Source organism: Pezoporus occidentalis, unplaced genomic scaffold (genome assembly GCF_034315485.1).
Source record: "Pezoporus occidentalis ecotype Australia unplaced genomic scaffold, CSIRO_AGI_Poc_V1 ctg131, whole genome shotgun sequence".
Taxonomy (NCBI): Eukaryota; Metazoa; Chordata; class Aves; order Psittaciformes; family Psittacidae; genus Pezoporus; species Pezoporus occidentalis.
In genome coordinates this window covers 517,391-536,734 of record NW_026913115.1, presented here as the reverse complement: position 1 = coordinate 536,734, position 19,344 = coordinate 517,391, and the positions used below count along the sequence as shown (strand labels likewise).

Sequence of the window (19,344 nt, the reverse complement as noted above, 5' to 3'; positions counted from 1 at the left end):
AGCAAAACGTATGGAAATAATTCCTTTTCTGCACTAGATTTAAGCAATTTGAGTTGGTTTCCTTAGGAGGGGTCACAGAAGAATTCAGTGTTGTGTACTTAGCTTATTATGGGAAGGTAACTTTATAAATGCATTTGTTACCGTCACAAAAATCACATATTCAAAAGCAGTGAAATGTTCTTGGATAAAGGGACATGTAAAATGGAAAACACTAGATGGCAACATACTCTTTTGTCTGAGTTTGATTTATACCTCTGATTTAGGAGAATTATATGAATTTAAAAAGAAGGCAGTAATGGTTAATAATGGCAGAAGTGCTGATGTCCCTGAATTTCAGGAAAAACAATTTCTTAGGATCTTCAAGAAAAACTGCCTCCAAAAAGACGTGAAAGAGCTACTCTCTTCGTATATCAGTCAAGCAAAACTTAAAAGCAGAAAGACATAGAAACCCCAACAACACCCTCAAGTGCCCCAAAAACCAAAAATGAAAACTCTTTCTAAGTAGTAAGCATTTTCTTTCTGGTAAACATTGAGGGCAGCTACTCTTGTAGGCTCTGGATCGCATACCTCTAAGATAGGTTTACCAATCCAGAGGGAACCCGTATGTCATGATGATGATCTTCTCTAGGCATAAGTGTAAGTGAAGTGTCACTGCCCTGCCCTGACTGCCACAGGCAGAAGCTGGGATGGGCAGTTTTAGTTCAGGTACTGAATCATGCAGTTGTTGGAAGAGCCACTGTGCTAATCTAGCATTGTGTGAGAAACTGTTCTGCATGCAGATGGGGCAATGTTGTAGTGAAAAAGAAAGCATGATGCTGCATTTGAACATGCAAGTGTGTCTCACCCACATGATGATTGCCACAAATTTATTTCTCTCACATTCTACACTCAGTCTCTACATTAATTCTGTAAAGTTCCTGCATAATTTAATAAGCACTGGAAGTATAGCTAATCCTTATTTCTGTTAATTTTTCTTTTAAATCTAACTTTTCCTCTACCTGAATTTGTATTTTGAGTTTCAATTATGTGAATTTGAAGTCTTTGAAAAAATAGTATCTGCATAGGTACTCTGAAGGCAGTTTGGGTTTGGGGGAGGGCGTTTTGTTAATTTTGGGGAGGGTTTTTTTGTTGTTGTTTTTAAACTGCTAGTGTCTCATTGGTGCTATTTTGTCTGGTGAAATACATGTTTTGAGTTAATTTCTGCGAGACTACAACTCTCATCTCATCTGACTTGCTTTGTTCATTATAGGAGAAGTTAGAATTTCAGATTTAGAATGTTATGGGTTTGACTTAATTCCTCTTGGAATGGCTGTCTTATACTGCTTTTGAGAAGATCAGCTGTTAAGATAAATTGCTTTAAAGAGCCTAAACTAGGATAATTTCTGGTTACTTTATTTGGAGTGGTGTTTGATTTGGCTTTTAAAATATAATTGTCTCATACAAGTTATGTAAACCTTTGTGCTGTAGCAGTAAATTTTACACATGAAACAAACAGCTGTTAATGATATGTTATAATGAGTATCACTGTATCTAACTGCTGCTTTTTATTTTGATTCTAATAGCAATAATTGCACTGAATCAACATAATCTCAATTTTGCTTTTTGTTTGAATAACCTACATACAGTTTCACTATTGACATAGTCTTTAAAACTTAAAAACAGCTCTAATTTGCCTGGCTTTATCTTCAAGTGATTGTAATACACAATAAATATGAATAATACAATGTCATGTTTTATAGTACAAAACCAGATTGCAGAACCAGCACACTCAAATATACTCTGCATATACTGTCATCTTTTTTTTATATTTTAAAGACCTTGGCAGCTCAAGAAATATTAGTGGTTTTATTTGCGTAGAATATAGGTAGAAACAGTAAGAAATTTAGAAGTGCAGTGAACTTAAAATATGCCTCTTAGTGATATGAATCTCTGTGTGTATATATATTTCTAGAAATATATATGGTAGTAACAGGTATTTATTGTTTTTCAGATGTAAAATTTAAATTTCTATCCCATTCTGCATGTGAATGGCATTATGATACTTGCGTAAGCCCTTGTTTCAAGACTTGCAGAGATCCTTTGGGAAAAAACTGTCAGGCAGTACCAAAGTAAGTATCTGTATTTTTATGGAAAAGTATGTAATTTGGGTGATAGGCAGTATAATAAGAATATGAGGGACCAGATGTAAGCTCAGCATAGCAGGACTGTGTTCTTGTATAAGAGGAGTGAAGGAGAAAAGAAATGGAATAAAACCTGCTGCAGCTGCTACGTGAAAGTGACATTTCAGTTGTTAGGTAAGTATTGTCAGGTTCTGGAGTTATCAGTATATCTGTAATGTTCAAGATGGGGGGGAGGGAGCATTACAGAGTATTAATAAAGAAAGGGGATAAGTTTGTTTCAAATAGTTGTGCCCTTACATTTTTAGTATGAGATTAGAACAGCTATATCTGTCCTTGCCTTTTCCTCCCAATTGGAATTTGTACTAAGTATGGTAAAACAGGCATTTGGATTTTGATACATGAAAGTGTTTGGCATTTCTTAAGCAGAAGCATTCACTGTTGAACTTATGACCATTCATTTCAGAGGCTGAGTTCATGCTTTATCTTAGATCTGAGTAAGAATGGAAGCCATGGCAATGACATTTTGAAGGAGTACACTGAAATGACAAGATTTAGATAGAACAAGATTGTCTACTTAAAAATACTTTATAAATAAATTCTGTTTTCCTAAAAGGAAATGCTAAATCCAGATCCTGCTCAACTAGTTAATACTTACTGTTTTTCTTTTAGAGTGGAAGGCTGCATCCCTGATTGTCCTCTCAATATGTTGCTGGATGAAATCACTCAAAGATGCATGTATTTTGAAGACTGTATGTTTGAAAAATTATATGTATTATGTATGAGACTTAGCTTATTGATTTCTTAGGTCTTTAGTAATATTTTCAAATACTAGTGCTTAAATTTGTGTAACTTTAATCTTAGTTATATGAATCTTGAGCTCACTAAACACACATTTTAGTTAAAATAATTTCACCTCTCAAAAACCAAACTAAGTAGTTTTGTTTTTTTTTTTAAATACTTCAGCAAAATTGGATATGGAGCAAATTATTTATTGAATTTGTTTCTTAAGTTGTCTACAAATTTCAGGAGTTTAAAGGCAATTGAAAAGATCAGTTATATGTGTTAACCTATAACTCTGCTAGCTTCATGACTATAACAATTCATACATTTCAGACTACTGTTTGCGTTTGTCTGATTTCAGGCATTGAACCTGCAGACGATAGTCTGGCTTTGCCACCCAGCATTCAAACACCATCAGTTTCACATACAAAATCAAGTACAAGTTTGACAGTGATCGGTGAAGCGCTGACTTCATTTCCTGCACCTGAAGCAATAGACATGGCAACAACTGCTTCAAAATTGCAAGTGACTGCAACTACAGGGAAAACTGAGTTTTCAGCTCTTATATCTCATACAACACTTCCAAACATATCTTTATCATCAAATATTTCTTCACAGTCAACAGAAATTACATCTGGAAGAAGCACTACAGCAGTGTTTGGGACACCAAAGTCTAATGTAAGCTTATCTTCTCCCATTGACATTTCTCCATTGTTTTGGTCCACTGTCACTTCAGAAACTTCCACAAAGATACAACCAACCAGTATTGGTTCTACTGAACTGCTGAGGGCTACAGAACCTCACACAGTAACAGCTACAAACGCAGTGACTACAAATACAGAATCAGAAACCAAAACAATTGCTACTTTTATTTTCACTGGAACACCACTAATACTTAGTACAGCAGAAATGCCAGTCAAAACTAAAAAAATGGAAATATCAGAAATAGCCACAAGAACACTTCCCACAAAAGAAGCACAAGTAAAACCAGAAGGACTTACAATTACACCCAGTACATTTGAATCAATAACAGAAAAAACTACTGCCTCTCTGCTCCAGTTTTCCACATCACCATCTCTGGACACGCTTTCATATGCATCACCAGTAAATCTAACAGGAACTTCAGGAGAGACAAAAATAAGCATAGGACAGTCTTTTCCCACAGCATCTAACACTACAGTAATATCGTTTTCTCCTGTGATCAGTACTTCATCAAAACCAGCATCTTCAGCAACAACAAAAGCAGCAACTGTGTTAACTGAGCGAAGCGAGAAGACTGCATTGTCACCAACATCCATACCACCTATTTTATTAGGAAAGGCAACTACACAGCCTCCTATTGAAATGGTTCAACACCTCACTGGTACTGCAGAGATACCTTTCACTACAACTCTAGGCTCAAAACCAGCAACTCTGCAAACTCAAGAGAGAGCATCAGAAGCAACTTTGCTATCATTTACAACTCTTAAAAGGGAAACTCCTAAGACAACATTTCATGTGGAGCATATGTCAAGTTCTTATTTCCCTACATATTCACTACATCCCAGTTCTACAACTGAAAAATCCCTTACTCTTTTTACAAAAGGACCTTCAGTGTCTGTTCCTACTCATGCTTCCCCAGCTTCAAGCGAATTAAAAAAGACATTTAAAACTGTTTCAACTACAAAATATCCCTCATACACAGTTCTAAACACAACAGAGTTCCTGACTACATTATACACTAAATATCCTGTTGTGGCTGAGACTATCAAAGTGACACCTTTGTCTGTTGAGGGAACATCCAAAATAACATCCCCTTCTGAATTAGTGGCAAAGTCAACTTTGTTTTCTGGAAAAATATCTACAGAACACAAGCCAACTCTGCTTTCAAGTACGCTGAAGACAAGCACTTCAGCATATTCAGGTAGTGTTACTACATCAGCAATGAAAACATCTGTCTTGTCAAAAACAACCACCACAGTTCCTTTCGAAGATACAGAGGTGGCTCAAAGAGCATCTGTCACTGTATCTCCACTTACTCTTCTTAGTGCACCTGAAACCACATTGTTGACAACACAGCCTGATACATCACAAGTAGAAAGAATTACTAACACCTCTACTAGGAAGCCATCTGCCTTCCCTTTTTCACCATCAAGTTCTCTAATCTCCTTAAACATTTCTCTTCCTTCACTACTTTCCTATGGAAAAGAAGCATCACTGACAGCTCTCAGTCCTATGCACACATCCCATGAAACAACTTCCTCTTATCCAAGAACAACTCTGGCAAAATCTATGTTACTAACAGAAAAGACCTCTCCAGTCCTGAATTTCTCTGTTTTATCTGCTATAACAGAACAATCAAGTCCAATAACAACAGTATCACATGGCAAATCACCAGGCAAAGCCATTTTAAATGTCACCTATGCCACATTCTCCCCATCTTCTGAATTCAGCAGTCATCTCATGACAACTAAAAAAGTCATGACAGCCACAGAAAGATCAACTCTGTCCCCTTCTTTTATACTTCCAGTAACAAAGACCTCTTACCTTTTGTCTCAGTCTCTAGCAGATAAACTGGTTTCTTCACCTTCTTTAACACGAATTGTACCAGAAGTAATAACCACACCAAAATATCCAGTAGAAACTAAAACAGTTTCTACAGCATTGGAATCTACAGTCCAAAGTATAACAGATAAACCTGCAGCAGCTAAAACTCAGCCTTCCTTTCCTCCATCTTCAGTAGGCCCCCTCTCTTGGCAGACATCTTTAGGAGACAATTTTTCAGCACAGACCACAAAGACCATAGTTATACCGCTTTTTTCTACTCAGAAAGCTACAGAACTTGGTCGTCAGACTTCTAAGCCTTTGTTGACAAGCCAAAGTATCACCCCAATATACCAGTATACTGCAAAAACTCTATCAAAATCCACTGATCAATCACAACATGTCTTTAGCACAACTGAAGCTACAGTAGAATTGACTTCCTCATACCCTTTAATCACCTCCCTACCTGAAGACATTCATTCAAGTATATTACCTACCTTAGTAGGTACTACACAGGTTACTTTGCCAACTGAAAGAGAGTTGCGTTTAACTGATTCAGTAACACAGTCTTATGCACCAAGGACTTCTGTTTCACAACCTACAGTCCCAGCTAGAATGACAACGGATTGGATTTTTGGCACCAGAATTCTCCCTTCCTCACCAGAAGTGTTTACATCTTCATCTTATTTAGCAACAATTAAAAAAGTATTTCCTTCATTTTCCACACAAAAGGCTGGTACTAGTCAAAAATTCACATGGCAGGCCTCATTTACCAAGTCACTTGATTCAAGTCAAACACTTGAAACAGCTGCAGCTTCTACAGGACCTAAGTCAACCTCTTCATCAGTTTTGTTAACAGAAACAACAGAAACAACAGAAATTCCCACATCAACGAGCAAAAGTGATATAGAGGAAACTGCAGTACTGCCTAAGGAAGTCACACTTTCAACCACTGCCTCCAGTTCCATGTTTCTAACAAGTACAATGCTGTCAGCTATGGCACATTCATCAGCTGCTGCTTCAGCTTCTTCAGTGATAAGCAGTAGCAGGCAAAATGTTAGTATTGTATCAGCAACTTCAGACAAAGCAGAAGCAGTAGCAGAATCTATCACAAGGTCTGTAAAGCCCACCTATTTTTCTGTTACTTCCAAAGCAAAAGGAGCTGTGCCCCCTGATACAGTAAAATCTGAGGAGTCAGAATTAACAACAGAAGTCGAAGCTGTCCGCGTTCAAGGTGCTATCACTACTCCAGAAACACCTCGGACATTTTACTCTCCATATTTCACAAACACAACTGCAGTTTCTTCTAATATAAGTGTATCAATACTGTCTACTCTACATTCATCCTCTGAACCAAAATCTTTTTCTTCTATAGCTGTGTCATCGGTCAGTGCAACTCAAACTTCAAAACTTGAAATATCATCTGAGGTACAAACACCTTCTGTGAGTTCACTGCTAATGATACCTGACCATCCAAATGACACAACAGCTCCATCAGTTTCCTCCTTTGCCTATTTATCTACCAAAGCACTTTATGGCTTGACTACAGCTTTTTCTGATGAATTGGCAACAGCTGAAGCTCTGTCAGGCGCCACAGCATCAACTTTTATGCTGCCTAGAGAAACAGCAACTCTTCAGACTTGTACAGTGAGTAGCTGTATCTGTTGGGTTTTAAAAATGTCTTGGCTGCTTTCACACACTGATTAAAAAAAAAAAAAATCATGAGCCATACTTTGATCTTTAGGATTTAAAATATCTGTATCAACAAGGGAGCCCTATTTTCTCAGTTATGTCTGAAACTTCAGTTGATTTCATTGTGCATAATGATTTTTGCAAGTGCTATAATACACTGTGGTTTAGGCCTCAGTTTTCTGAGTACAACTGTTACAAGAATGTTGTTTTGCCAAAATATGGTGCTTCATATTGGTCAGTGGCAATTTCTTGTCACGTTGCCCTCCTTGAAATACGTCTTTCCAGAGATCCATGTTATTATTCCTACTTGTGCCCTTCCATACTTTTTGTGCTCAACTCTTTTTTGAATGTAAAGTTAAAATTTGGTAATGCTGTTCTCTGCTTTACAACAGGACAGCAGTTTTAAACTGACCTCAGAATGCATGAGTTTTCTTCATCAGTGTTACAGGGATTCATAAGCATTCTGTACTTGAAGAATGTGAGCAAATACTCTGCAATATTGTGATGTTAGCTTTGAAAGAATGGTAACCTATATCTTCTATTAAATATGCCTTAGCCAATCACAGAGAATGAGTGCATAAAACACATTTGCTTGGATGGACAGCTGATCCAAGTTAATAAGTCACAGAACTGCCCATACAATGCAACTCAACCCAGCTGTGGAGTTTTAGGATTTGCTACTCAAATGAATGGTGACAAATGCTGCCCGAAGTGGGAATGTGCATGTAAGTTTTAATTACGCAGTACTTTTAAAGAATTTAGGTGACAGTTTAATGCATGTTTAAGAAGGCTAAGAACTGGCACTTCTAGACCATGGCGTAGAAATAGATGATTGTTTAATGCAATTCATAATTCTAGTTCTACATTATGTGTAGGAAATGAAATCAAACTGCTCTTTTAATGTAGGACATTCCTCTTGCCAAGCTTTAGATATCTGCAGAGACACCTCTTGGTCTGTCTTAGGCCCATCTTGTCTTCTGTCTAATCAGGGCACCTAGGCAATATAGTCAGTGAATTTTTTTTGGTTTATCTTAGATGTACTTTAGAATGAGAAGATTCCCTAGACTCTGTTAACTAACTCTGTGAATGGTTTGGGGACTCTGAAAACATAGCTGTACTGTACTCACTCCCATCAATTACTTAGAATTGGGCAGGAAGAATCCTGCCCAATAAAGAAAATTCAGTTTACTCAGAATAATAAAGAAAGTATGCAGGGAAAGCAATGCAGATTTATGCTTATGCTCTAGATTTTTAAATAACTGGTAATAGAACTCCAAGCCCTTTGAAAATGCAAAAGCTTTAGCACTAAGACTCTGAAGAAGAAACTTTCCACATGAGATTCCATCTTAGGAGCAAGACTAGAAGAGCACTAATGATCTGTCATAATCCACTGTTATTCACGTTTTGCTAGTTTGGGGTTTGTAAAAATTACAATCCTTTGCTGGCAAGAACTGTAAGTTACTAATTGCAGAGGTTTGCAGGTTTCCCACTGAAATATGCGTTGACTCTGGTCTCCATTTACAGAGATGCAACAGTTTCAAATATAGCTGAAAATGTGCTGCATATGCAGAACTTAAGTTTAACACATAGTAAGCAAGCTAATTAGTCTTACAAATATTATTGGCTTATCTTCATATTTTGTAATATTTACTTAAATTCTAAAATGTTAGAAAAAAAATTTATTTTTATTTTTCTTAGGTCGTTGCACAATATTCTCTGATCTGAGCATTGTAACCTATGACGGAAATCATTTGGCATTATTCAAAGAAGCATCCTACGTTGTTAGTCAAACTCGAGATGAAACTATAACCATCCATGTCCTTGACTGCAGACTGGTAATTAACATATTAGCTAACAAATGATGTTAAATGCTGCTAATAAGACACATTTTAAAAGAAAAGGCATATTAATACTATATAGCTGTGGTTAATTCTCACTTTTGTGTAACATCTATGAATTGTACTTGCACTTTACAACACTTATGAATTGTGCAGCACTTTATTACCTTGCTGTATATGCACAGTTCCTTCTGAAACAGCTGGAAGGTGAGAAGTAGGACCATGTTACTGTACAAATGCATGATTTTATCTATGTTCATATGGAGAAATTTGCACTGGAAACACCAATCTTCAGAGCCATAAAAGACTGTGGATTGTCAGACTAAATTAGGCCACTCTGTGCATTCAAAGTCTCTCACAGGGGTAAATACTTGTTGTTTCAAAGAAGGAAGAGATAAACCCTAATGAGTATCCGGCTAATGGGTAGTGTAATTGGCTTTATGTCGTGAAGAGTTAATTTCTTGTGAGCCTTTACAAAACTCTTGAAACTCCACTTTCCCATATAAAAACTAGGTAATCTCGATGTCTATATAAATGTCCTTTGCAAAGTTTGGTCTGAAGTAATACCTTATGGGACTTAATTCCAGAAGCTCAGTATGATTGATGTCAATAAGGACATCTGGCTTTCAGATTTGTTTTCCTGTTGGATTCAGCTCTTTCTGTTTTGTTCAGTGCCCTGTAGATCAGGAAGTACGCATGTATTTCTGTTCCATTACTTCTGTACATATATAATTTCATTATTCCCAGTATCAGCCTTGCTCACCTTCAGACATGTTCATTTTTTTGGTATCTAAGTAGCTAGTCCACTGTATTTCTTTTCCTGAAAATCTTTATTTTTGTTGTAATTTCAAAATCAAGTGATAACAGCACAGTTGCTGAACACAATGAGATCATACTGTTTTTGTTTATTTTTCAATATTGCTATCCAGCTGAAGTTTGTAGTTCAGACTTGAAACTGCAATCAGCAGCAGTTTTCTCCTCTTAAAACTATACCCCCTAAACCCTTTTACTGTCCCAATACGTAAAACCAGTAAGCAACTAATGTATAAAAATTTTGCACATTGTGACTATGGTTTATGTATTTTTGCTTTCTCCACAGAGAAATTCAAATTCAACTTCTTTGTGCCTGGCAATGTTGAATCTAACCTACGTGTCAAACCAAATTATTATCAATCGTTTAAGTAGAAAAGTAAGTATTTTGAGGGTTTGTTTTTCTTTGCCTTTTAGATAGCAGCTTCTGTTATCAACTGTCGCTTTATTTGTATACCAAAAATTAGAGTACGATACAGCAGATCATGTAATTCATGGTTCCAACTTTGTAATTTAATAAACTGCTAGTGAATTCAAAGGGTCAAACTGTGATACAAAGGCAGTTAATGAGGCAAGTCAGAGTGAAGCACACAAACCATTAGTCTCTTCAGTACCTATATTATTTTTTAGAAGGTGAGCCTGACTGTTGCTGAAATTAGTTATGAGTTAGATTCCTAAACTGTTGAGAATCTGGCCTCAGTTGTTCTACCTACAGCACTTGGTAACCTGTTTTTGGTGTGTATTTTAGATTACAGTAAATTCCAGATTTGCCTGGCCTACTGTTAGACAATATGGATACAAAGTGGAGGATTCGGGCTTCAAGTATGCGGTTGAAACCCCAACAAAAATCAAAATTCAGTGGTTTCACAACACAGGTGTGATGATTATTGAGTTTAATAGTACCAGGGAACCAAGAGCTTTGGGACTATGTGGTAAGTATAGAGTAGTGCAAGAAATAAAGGCATTCACATGCTTTGCTAAGGAGCCACATTCCTAATTACATAAACTATCTTTTGCATGATCTGGGCCAAAAAAAGAGTTATTAAAGATTATAATATTGTTAAAATTAAACTATTATTAATTTTGATAATTGCTGAAATCATGTTTGATACCTATCCATGTAATCACTTTTTACCCATAGTGTTGTTTCTGTCTGTAACCTGTTTGGATCATAGGCATGATTGCTGTAACCAAGCCCAAATAAGTAAGACAGGCATAAGTCCATAATGTCAAATATGGTAATTTGCAGATTTAGTTTTTGTTATCCATCTGATAGAAAGTGGTATGTGCTATTTTCAGTTTCTAAAGGTCAGAATTCACAGGAAATGTTACTTGAGAGAGCTAATCTTAGTTTATCTGTTGGAGGAAATAGTTCAGAATTAATTTCTTAATATTAATGGGTTAAATACCCTCATTTTGATTCTGTTAGGATTGCTCAGTAGTTTTACCTAGTTTCTTTTTTTTCTAAAAAGCACAGCCTTGAATAAGTTGCTGGTGCTATGGTTTTTACAAGCATATACTTGTTGATATAAATCCCTACTGTGACATCTGAATCTGTAAATTTATCTGATGTAAATTGAAGCTAGAAACCAGGGTTGCAGAGTTCATATAATTACAGTGGATATCTTTCCAGTTTCAGAAAGGGCAAATGCCTGTAGCTCAGTATCAGATACCAGTGACAGCTCAGTCCAGTTCCAAGTCCTGCAGACAGTAATGTGATTCTCACAAAGGAAGAGAGTTTGAATTTACTGTGATTTTGAAATTAGATTATTAACTATAGTTTGCCTTAACTTTTGCTTTCAAAGTCATTCTTGCTCTTTTTGGCTAATTCTTATTATTAAGAACAGTATTTTATAGTAAGCCTGATTCAAGTTATTGTGAAAATTTCTTTTGCCTTTACCTGTTTGATTATTGTGACAGCGAGAACTGGGAGAATTACATTCCTGGTTTACAAGGTGCTTTAGCTAGAGCACAACACATTTCTGTAGCTGGTGTTCCAAGTACAACTTCTTCAGAGAATGTGCTGTATTTTTCTGGTATTTATCACTGATTGGGATTCTCTGCATAAGTCTGTCTGTACAGTTATGTCTGGAGCCAGCTTTAAAGAGCTGGTTGTACTACATCTTTTCAGGGTAAATTAGTCTACCCTCATCTCCTGTGCAGTCTGTGTTAGTCTGCATCTTTTATTTGAGCTTTCTTAGATGTCTTTTAACTGAACTGCAGTACTGGTAGATCCTGTTTTCTAAACTTCATGGAAATGACAAAACTGAAGACATCATTACTGTTCTATAGCAAAAGCATCCCTTGGAATGGTCTGTGTCAAAGACAACAGTATCTTTTACAATGGAAAGTCTGGGAAAACATGGCAACTGGTGAAGAGCTGGTGTGGGAGATCAGGGATGTGGAAAGGTAACATGGACATCTCCATAGCAAAACTGGTGAAAGAGAGCTCAAGCATGTCAGTTTTAGCTGCAATCATGTCCTACTAAGCCAAAAGTGAAGCCTTAGTTTTGCTGTGCTAAATCTCATTGTCAAAGAGTAAGAGAAGTGAAAAAAGCTATCCCAGACAAGATAGCAATCCTTTGAAGTCTCTCAGAACCATCAAGATCTTCCTATTTGCATTTCATAGACTCACAACCTCAGGAAGTTCACCCAGAAATATTTCTGATAGAATAATGGTTACAGTTTCAAAAGATGTTTTGCTTTCTGAATGCCCATTGCTGTATCACTGATTGTCAATGGCTTGTTCTTGTGATCAAGAAATTTGAAAATGCTAACCAGACCACTTCTCTAGAAAAGTATTAAAACCACAACTAGTTTTTGAACAGATAAAAATTTAGAGTTGCCATTCAAGGCTGTGGGGATACCAGAAGAAAACAGTCTAGAAGTCTGATAGAAAAGTCTCAGAAATAACAATTACGAAGAAAGAATCAGTGACTGCATTTTTATACCTGCGGACTCTTAAAGGACTTCCAGAGGAGACTACTGTAATACCTGGATGCTCTGTGTTGACAAAAGTAATTCTCCATGTGTTACATTGCTTCCTTTGTTCCAAAGTGTTGCCAACTACCTTAGTTTAAGCAGGAATAAAATGGTATGCTGCCTTCTGAGAATTGAATACAGAAAAGGTGGGGGTTTTATTCCCCTGCTGAGGGATAATATACCTGGATAATAATATACCTGGAAGTGACAAAAGATGAACTTTTATAGTAGCTTTTAAGCCAATAGATGCTTAAGACTGCTCAGAAGCATAAGTAGAATAGTATAAGATTTCTGCAGTATCAGATGAGTATCTTGGCATTTTTATGGGAGTTCCCTTTTCTGATAACATTTACAGTTACACAAAAGCGCTTTGTAACATTTTTAAAACTACATTTTTATCTAGTGCTTGTGCAACTGAGAGGTGATGTTTGTGTGCCATAGCTGGGCTATCTGAACAGCTCTTTGATATGGAATGTATTTCCATTTATAGATGCATCTTTACTTTTGTTTTGCTTAACTTGTCTGAATTTTTTGTATTTTGTGATACTCCGAAGAACTTTCTGCAACTGTTATGGGTTGTGATAATGTCATGTTATAAAAGTTTTTTATAAGCTATTTATTTCTTTGAATATGCCACTTCAAACATACTTCAGAATGAACCATTCAGTGTTAACCTGCTTTTTCCTTCTGATCATACACAGGGGTTTGTGATAGAAGCTTGGAAAACGATCTGATGCTACCCAACAGGACAGTTTTAAGCAAAAGTGATGCTCCAACGACTTTTATAGACAGCTGGCAAGTGCCAGACACGTTAAAGTATGTTGGAGAAGACAGGCATCAGGAAACTAATTGCTCAGTCATGGACTGCTCAGAGTGCTTAAGAATGGTGTTGAACCAGACCTTCAGCAGCTGTCATCCTTATGTATGTTAACTATTTCAGAAGCTTACACTTCAAGAGAGATGCAGTTCTGATGTTTTTGTATACTTCATAAATTCATTAATGTTAAACTACATGCAACCACATTTATGGAATGAAATATATACTTTTTTGTATCTACAGTTGCAAGGTAAAAGATACTGAAGAGAGTGGCAGCTTAGTGGGAGATTTACAATATGCAATTCACACTTTCAGAATACATTTATATATCTCTGTTAATTTTGACAATACCATCTAATTTATAAATCAGTCCCAGATAATTCACTTGTATCAATATAATGTAGAGCAAAGTAAAATAAAATACTTTTAGGATTTCATTCATCCTTAAGCTTTCTGTAATTTAAGTAGTTCCAAGTTGCAATAGGTAATTTGAGAGCCTGCATTCTCAAGGGCTCTAGAGACAGGGAGTTCCAGCCTAGAGAGATGAGAGGGTAGAACAGACTGTTTAAAGCAAACCTAAAGAAAATAACAAACTTGCAGTGTGCAAATAAAGTATTCATTTGTGATCATGTGAGTGCATTTACCATTTCACCTTTAGTATATTGTTGAGTTTGATGAAGAGGAGGCCAAAAATAGACAAATACAGAGGTAAGGAAGGACAAGGAACTATGAGTAATCATGCCTTCTATTGGGAAAACTGTATTATCTCTAGCTTTGGCAATTCTAAGAAATGAAACTGCAGAGTATAAGGAAGTCACCATTTGGGAAGCCTTTTAAATACTAGTAGATTCTCTTTGTATACCAATGAAGCCTGATGACCTCTCACTTACTATGAACCAAGAACTTTTGGCTTCATTTTTTGTAGCTGGTATTTTAAAAGGTCAGTCTTTTTCCTACGTAGCAGGGTCTGAATGAAGGTGCAATATTTTTTATTTTTTCTTTGTTAGGTTCCACCTGAGCTATTCTGTGATATATGGGTTCAAGACACTGAGTACATTCGAAGTCCATGCATTTCTCTAGCTGCCTATGTGGCAATGTGCAACAAATTTAATATCTGTATAGAATGGAGGAGCTCTGATTACTGTCGTAAGTATTCTGCATGTATGTGTACCTCTAGTGTTCAGAGACAAAATTTGCCTAATATAAAGCTACTGTAAGTTGAAAATACTCCTTGAGTCCTCATGTACTTTGGAAGTCATGATTGAGATGATAAATTCAGCGATTTTTTTATGATACAGTTGAGGGCAGTGTGCAAAAGGTATCAGGATCATTATAGCCATTTCATAAATGGAAAAAGTAACCTTGCTCAGAAGCCTACCTCTGGCTTATTTTGTACTTAAATGTAGAAGCCAAATCTTCTCACTCGCAATGTAGTGTTCATTTCTCTTAGCCACTTTCCACTGATAAAACCTAAAAACCCAGAATTGTTTGTAGAAGGGAGGAAGATGCAGAAAGCAAGTTCTGTGGTGCTTTGAATTGGTGATATCTGCTTGCTGCTGCTGCAGAAAGCTGTGCCTTTGGCAAAAGCATTAGAGAAATTAAACACCTTTGATATCAGATGGAAGGTAAGGAGTAAAATCTGAGAGCTAAAGTATCCTGGTGGAAGTCACCTCCCATAGCAGCATAGTAAAATGTAAGGCCAAATGTGATTTGTAGTTGTCAATGAATAGAAAACGTGGATTGCAGCATCACTTTATGCTGTCAATGATCACTGAGGAAAAGCCCGATGCAGTGATGACATAGGGATGTCTGTGCTTGAAAAAAGGAAAGACTTATTGATGAAATGTGGTCTCCAAAACTAAGAGAACTCACCGTACATATAAATCATAAGTGATGTCTGTTTTAAAGTGATATGAGGTGTGTATGCATGTGCAGACTGTGTGCAGGCATGCTGTAATGCCTGCAAATAGTTACAGAGTCTAAAACTTAAAAACAGTCAATTAAAAAAAAAATTTAGTTTGTATGGATTTTATTAGAAAATAACTGTTTAAAAAGAGATATTAGAAAATATATATGTAAATTCGTTGTGAAGGGACGCGTCGCTCTTGTACCACAGTGACCTCTGGTGGTGCGTGCCCAGTAAGGAAGAACCATGAAGCCGCGTGTGGATTTTGTGGTCATTAAATGTTGACTTGATATGCAATGATTTTTAAAAGTCCGAGTTCCTGTATTTACAGGGCTGTAATACATTTTCTGTAGAGCATTACGGCCATTTTTAGTAGTGAGGAGGTGGATAAAATCAGCCTCCTCTCCCAATTAATCTTTGAAGTCCAAAGTGGAACCTTCTTTATTTTTGATCAGACAGACCTGTTGTAAACTGGACTTTTTCTCATTACCATGATCCCAGATGACATTGCTGTATAATTTAAGTATCATTAAATGATGAATATAATATATTTTGGTCTTCCACACAACCACACTGTTGGCATTTGTAGTCATAGAGTTGGCATATGTAGTCATAATCATGTTGGCATATGTAGTCATAATCATGTAGCCATATTTATGCAGCTTTAATCACAGTTTTGAACCAATGAAAAATCATGTTAAGTTTTCAACAACAAAAGCTAAATCAAAATGAGATGCTTTTTTTTTTATTTCTGTATGTAGTCATAACATGCCAATGAATTTACATTAGTAAAGAATGTAAAATTTAACTGTGTTCTTTGACTTAAAAATCACACAGAAGAGATTAATTAATGTGGATATCTATTAAACATAGTAAATAATTGATCCCATTCTTTATTATTTTGTGGTAAAAATTGCTACATTTTCTTTTACATATGTATTTTTGTAATTAACAAACCTTTCCCCTTTACTAATTACTGCTTTTTCTTTAGCCACTGCAAAGCATTCAGAATGAATCAGAGCACTGCATTATTAACCCATGTAGTCTAACTTACAAATGTTTTGAAGTTTAAATTACTTTACATCAACACTGATGCATGATTTGATAACTCTACTGCCAAAATGCAAACTGAAGCCTAATGAGAATGTTACTACAAGAAGAGGAGTAAAAGCGCATGCAAGTTCCTTTTGTTTGAATTTGTCATGTAGAAGGTAACTGGTCTGCATCCATGTTTTAGGCTGGTAGATCCGAGTGAATTGGCAAGCACAGGGAACTGACAAGAATACAATAGTGTCTTCTCTTAGGTATGCCTCATGTGATTACAATTTCAGAATGAGTGACTTGTTTATTTCCTTCCTAGCCTTCCCCTGCTCTGAAAACTTCTCCTATCGGGCATGTATAGCTGCCTGTGAAGTTCCAGATAGTTGTCAGAATAACGAGGTTGTTTCTCTGGACTCAGACTCCTGCTCACTGTTGACAGAAGGCTGCATCTGTGCTGGAGGGACCATCCTTCACCGAGCTCACACTGCTGTCTGTATTCCTGAAGAAAAATGTGGTATATTTGGATGTGATTTTCTTCTTTATTATCTGCAAGTTGGTGGTCAGATACTTGATTACTAATAAGTTGAGTTCTGGCCTGATGTTGTATGGGTTCTGCATATGTCATTCAGTTGAGGACTTTAGGTAGTCAGTAGACTTAAACTGTACACATGAACAATCAAGGAATGTCCTTATGACACAGAATTTTGCTCACCTTCTCTCAGCTAGAGGATGCTTTTTAAAATCAAAGTTTTTGCTTATGTTTATGCATTCCTAGTGTTCTACTTATGTTGGTTTGACCTTCTTTTCTCTTAGCCCTTTGCCAAGGGTCCAACCTGTCAAAAGTAAATGGCATTCAAAAGACATGCGGCAAGAGTTAATTACACATTTTGAATAATACATGTATATGCCCTCTGTTCTTTCTGCCAGCATTGATATTTATTTTCGTTACAATTCTGCCTGAACATATCAAATTATGGACCAATTGGACCAACACTTAACACTAACTACATAAACTTTAAAGATGCAGTTTATTATAAATCAGATTGCATAAAGCTCTGTAAATTAATAATAGTTTTGATGTGTGTGAAATGAAAAAGTAACTTATTTTCAGATCACTGGTTTAAAAACGAAGGACTGGATAGGGATTTTAAGTGACTAGCCTTGCAGGGGTGACACAAAACAAAGTGGAGGCCTTGATCCTCTGGGGGATATTGAGTGTCTTGCTTTCTCAAACAAACTTAGTCTCAGATTGTCTCCTCTTTCACTTTTTTGTGGGATGATGGGGATAGGTGATGCCTTTAATGCTCTGAGATTTTTGTACTTCATAGATCCACACCCACTGTGGAAGAAAATGGTGGTCAAAATTTAAAGTAAAAAGGAATTACTTCCATTTTCTGTTGTCTTGATCTAGCTTGTACAGATAGCTCAGGAACACCTCATGCAGTAGGTGAGATCTGGAAAACTTCTTTGAGCGGATGCTGTATGCAAAAATGTGTTGACAGTGAGACCATAGTTCCAGTGGAGTACGACTGTTCAGATATCCACAATTTACACTGTCAGCGATTTGCAGAAGTGGCCTTGCTTGTTCCTAGTGATGAGACATGTTGTCCTCAGCAGATCTGTAGTAAGTATGCTTCAATAATTATGAATGCTGCCTGATGGAATTTGCAGATATCCTTTCTCTGAAGTTTGTTTTCTTGTTACACATCCTACTTTTGAGGTGAATGGAAAACTTGGATTTGAATTTACAGATTATGTAGAAAACTGTAAAAACTTTGTATTATTTGGCTCAGCATCCTCAATAGCAAGGTTTTGGGAGAATGGTAAAGGTTGGGGACAAGAGTTGTAAAAACTGAAATAGCACTGTGTTTATCTGGATATGAGCTGTGTTTTGGCTGTACAGGCTACTGATTTATTTTTAATATCCAAATACAAATAAATGATGCACCTAATTCCAAGAAAAAAAGGATCAGATGATTATTTATCTAATTTACAAAGTGAGCAGTTATAAAGAAGGTTATAAAACTTCTTTTTTTTATAATCCTTATTTAGATTAGAAAGTCCATCTTTATGAAAAAATTGCAAGCAGTTTTCATATTTTGACCACCTGGGATGATGTTGCAGTGACTTTTCCATGGGATATTTTATATGTTATACTTTAATATTTTATTTTATTATATTTTACTTTATATTCTCACAAGGACTCAGCTCTAGTTTAACTTTGCCTCCATGGAGAGTGTTGCAGTGCCAGACACTTCTGAATACTGGCTCAGGGGTTTTTGCTGGCTTCTTGTGGTTTTCATATGCATGTTGTTATTTGGAGATTTGGGTTATCAAACTGCAAATACTGCTTGCCATTGCTCTACTAAACTTATAAAATCATAAGATAGTTTAGAATGTTTCTTGTTTTTTCTTTTCCTTTTCATAACAGTTTGTAATCAGAGCCTCTGTGAATACTTAATCCCTGAGTGTAATGGCTTGGAAAAGCTGGTCACTTACTACAGTGAAGAATCCTGTTGTCCGAACTATGTTTGTGGTAGGTTTCTTTTCAAAAGATGAGAAAAGTCATCTTGTAAAAGATACTCAGTAAATTAAACAGCTCAACTTTGAAGCAAAAAGGTAGTTAGTGTAGACTCATTGTTAATATGGCCATTTATCAAATTCTCTTTCATCTAAAAGCTCAGGGTTGGTCTGTGCCTCTCTTTGAGCAGATAGAATGATGAAGCAGATGAATGATGTGTGTATTGGTCAGGCAAAAATGTGTCTTTGCTCTCTTGCAATACAAGGTAAACATTTTTTGAAAACATCTTTGTCGTATCTCTGCTCTGCACTGCC

At 36.3% G+C, this 19,344-nt stretch overlaps 1 protein-coding gene across 1 annotated transcript in view; it reads left to right on the top strand.

The window, feature by feature from the left end:
• The window catches only part of OTOG (otogelin), a 97,086-nt gene that overhangs the window by 61,936 nt on the left and 15,806 nt on the right, over positions 1 to 19,344 (top strand). The window contains exons 32-43 of the mRNA XM_062608917.1: positions 1,991 to 2,108; positions 2,790 to 2,869; positions 3,262 to 7,070; positions 7,672 to 7,840; positions 8,814 to 8,950; positions 10,053 to 10,142; positions 10,512 to 10,695; positions 13,447 to 13,667; positions 14,570 to 14,708; positions 16,829 to 17,023; positions 17,921 to 18,133; positions 18,941 to 19,045. Of these exons, the coding sequence (XP_062464901.1) occupies positions 1,991 to 2,108; positions 2,790 to 2,869; positions 3,262 to 7,070; positions 7,672 to 7,840; positions 8,814 to 8,950; positions 10,053 to 10,142; positions 10,512 to 10,695; positions 13,447 to 13,667; positions 14,570 to 14,708; positions 16,829 to 17,023; positions 17,921 to 18,133; positions 18,941 to 19,045 (5,460 nt within the window). The remainder of the gene's footprint in view (positions 1 to 1,990; positions 2,109 to 2,789; positions 2,870 to 3,261; positions 7,071 to 7,671; positions 7,841 to 8,813; positions 8,951 to 10,052; positions 10,143 to 10,511; positions 10,696 to 13,446; positions 13,668 to 14,569; positions 14,709 to 16,828; positions 17,024 to 17,920; positions 18,134 to 18,940; positions 19,046 to 19,344) is intronic.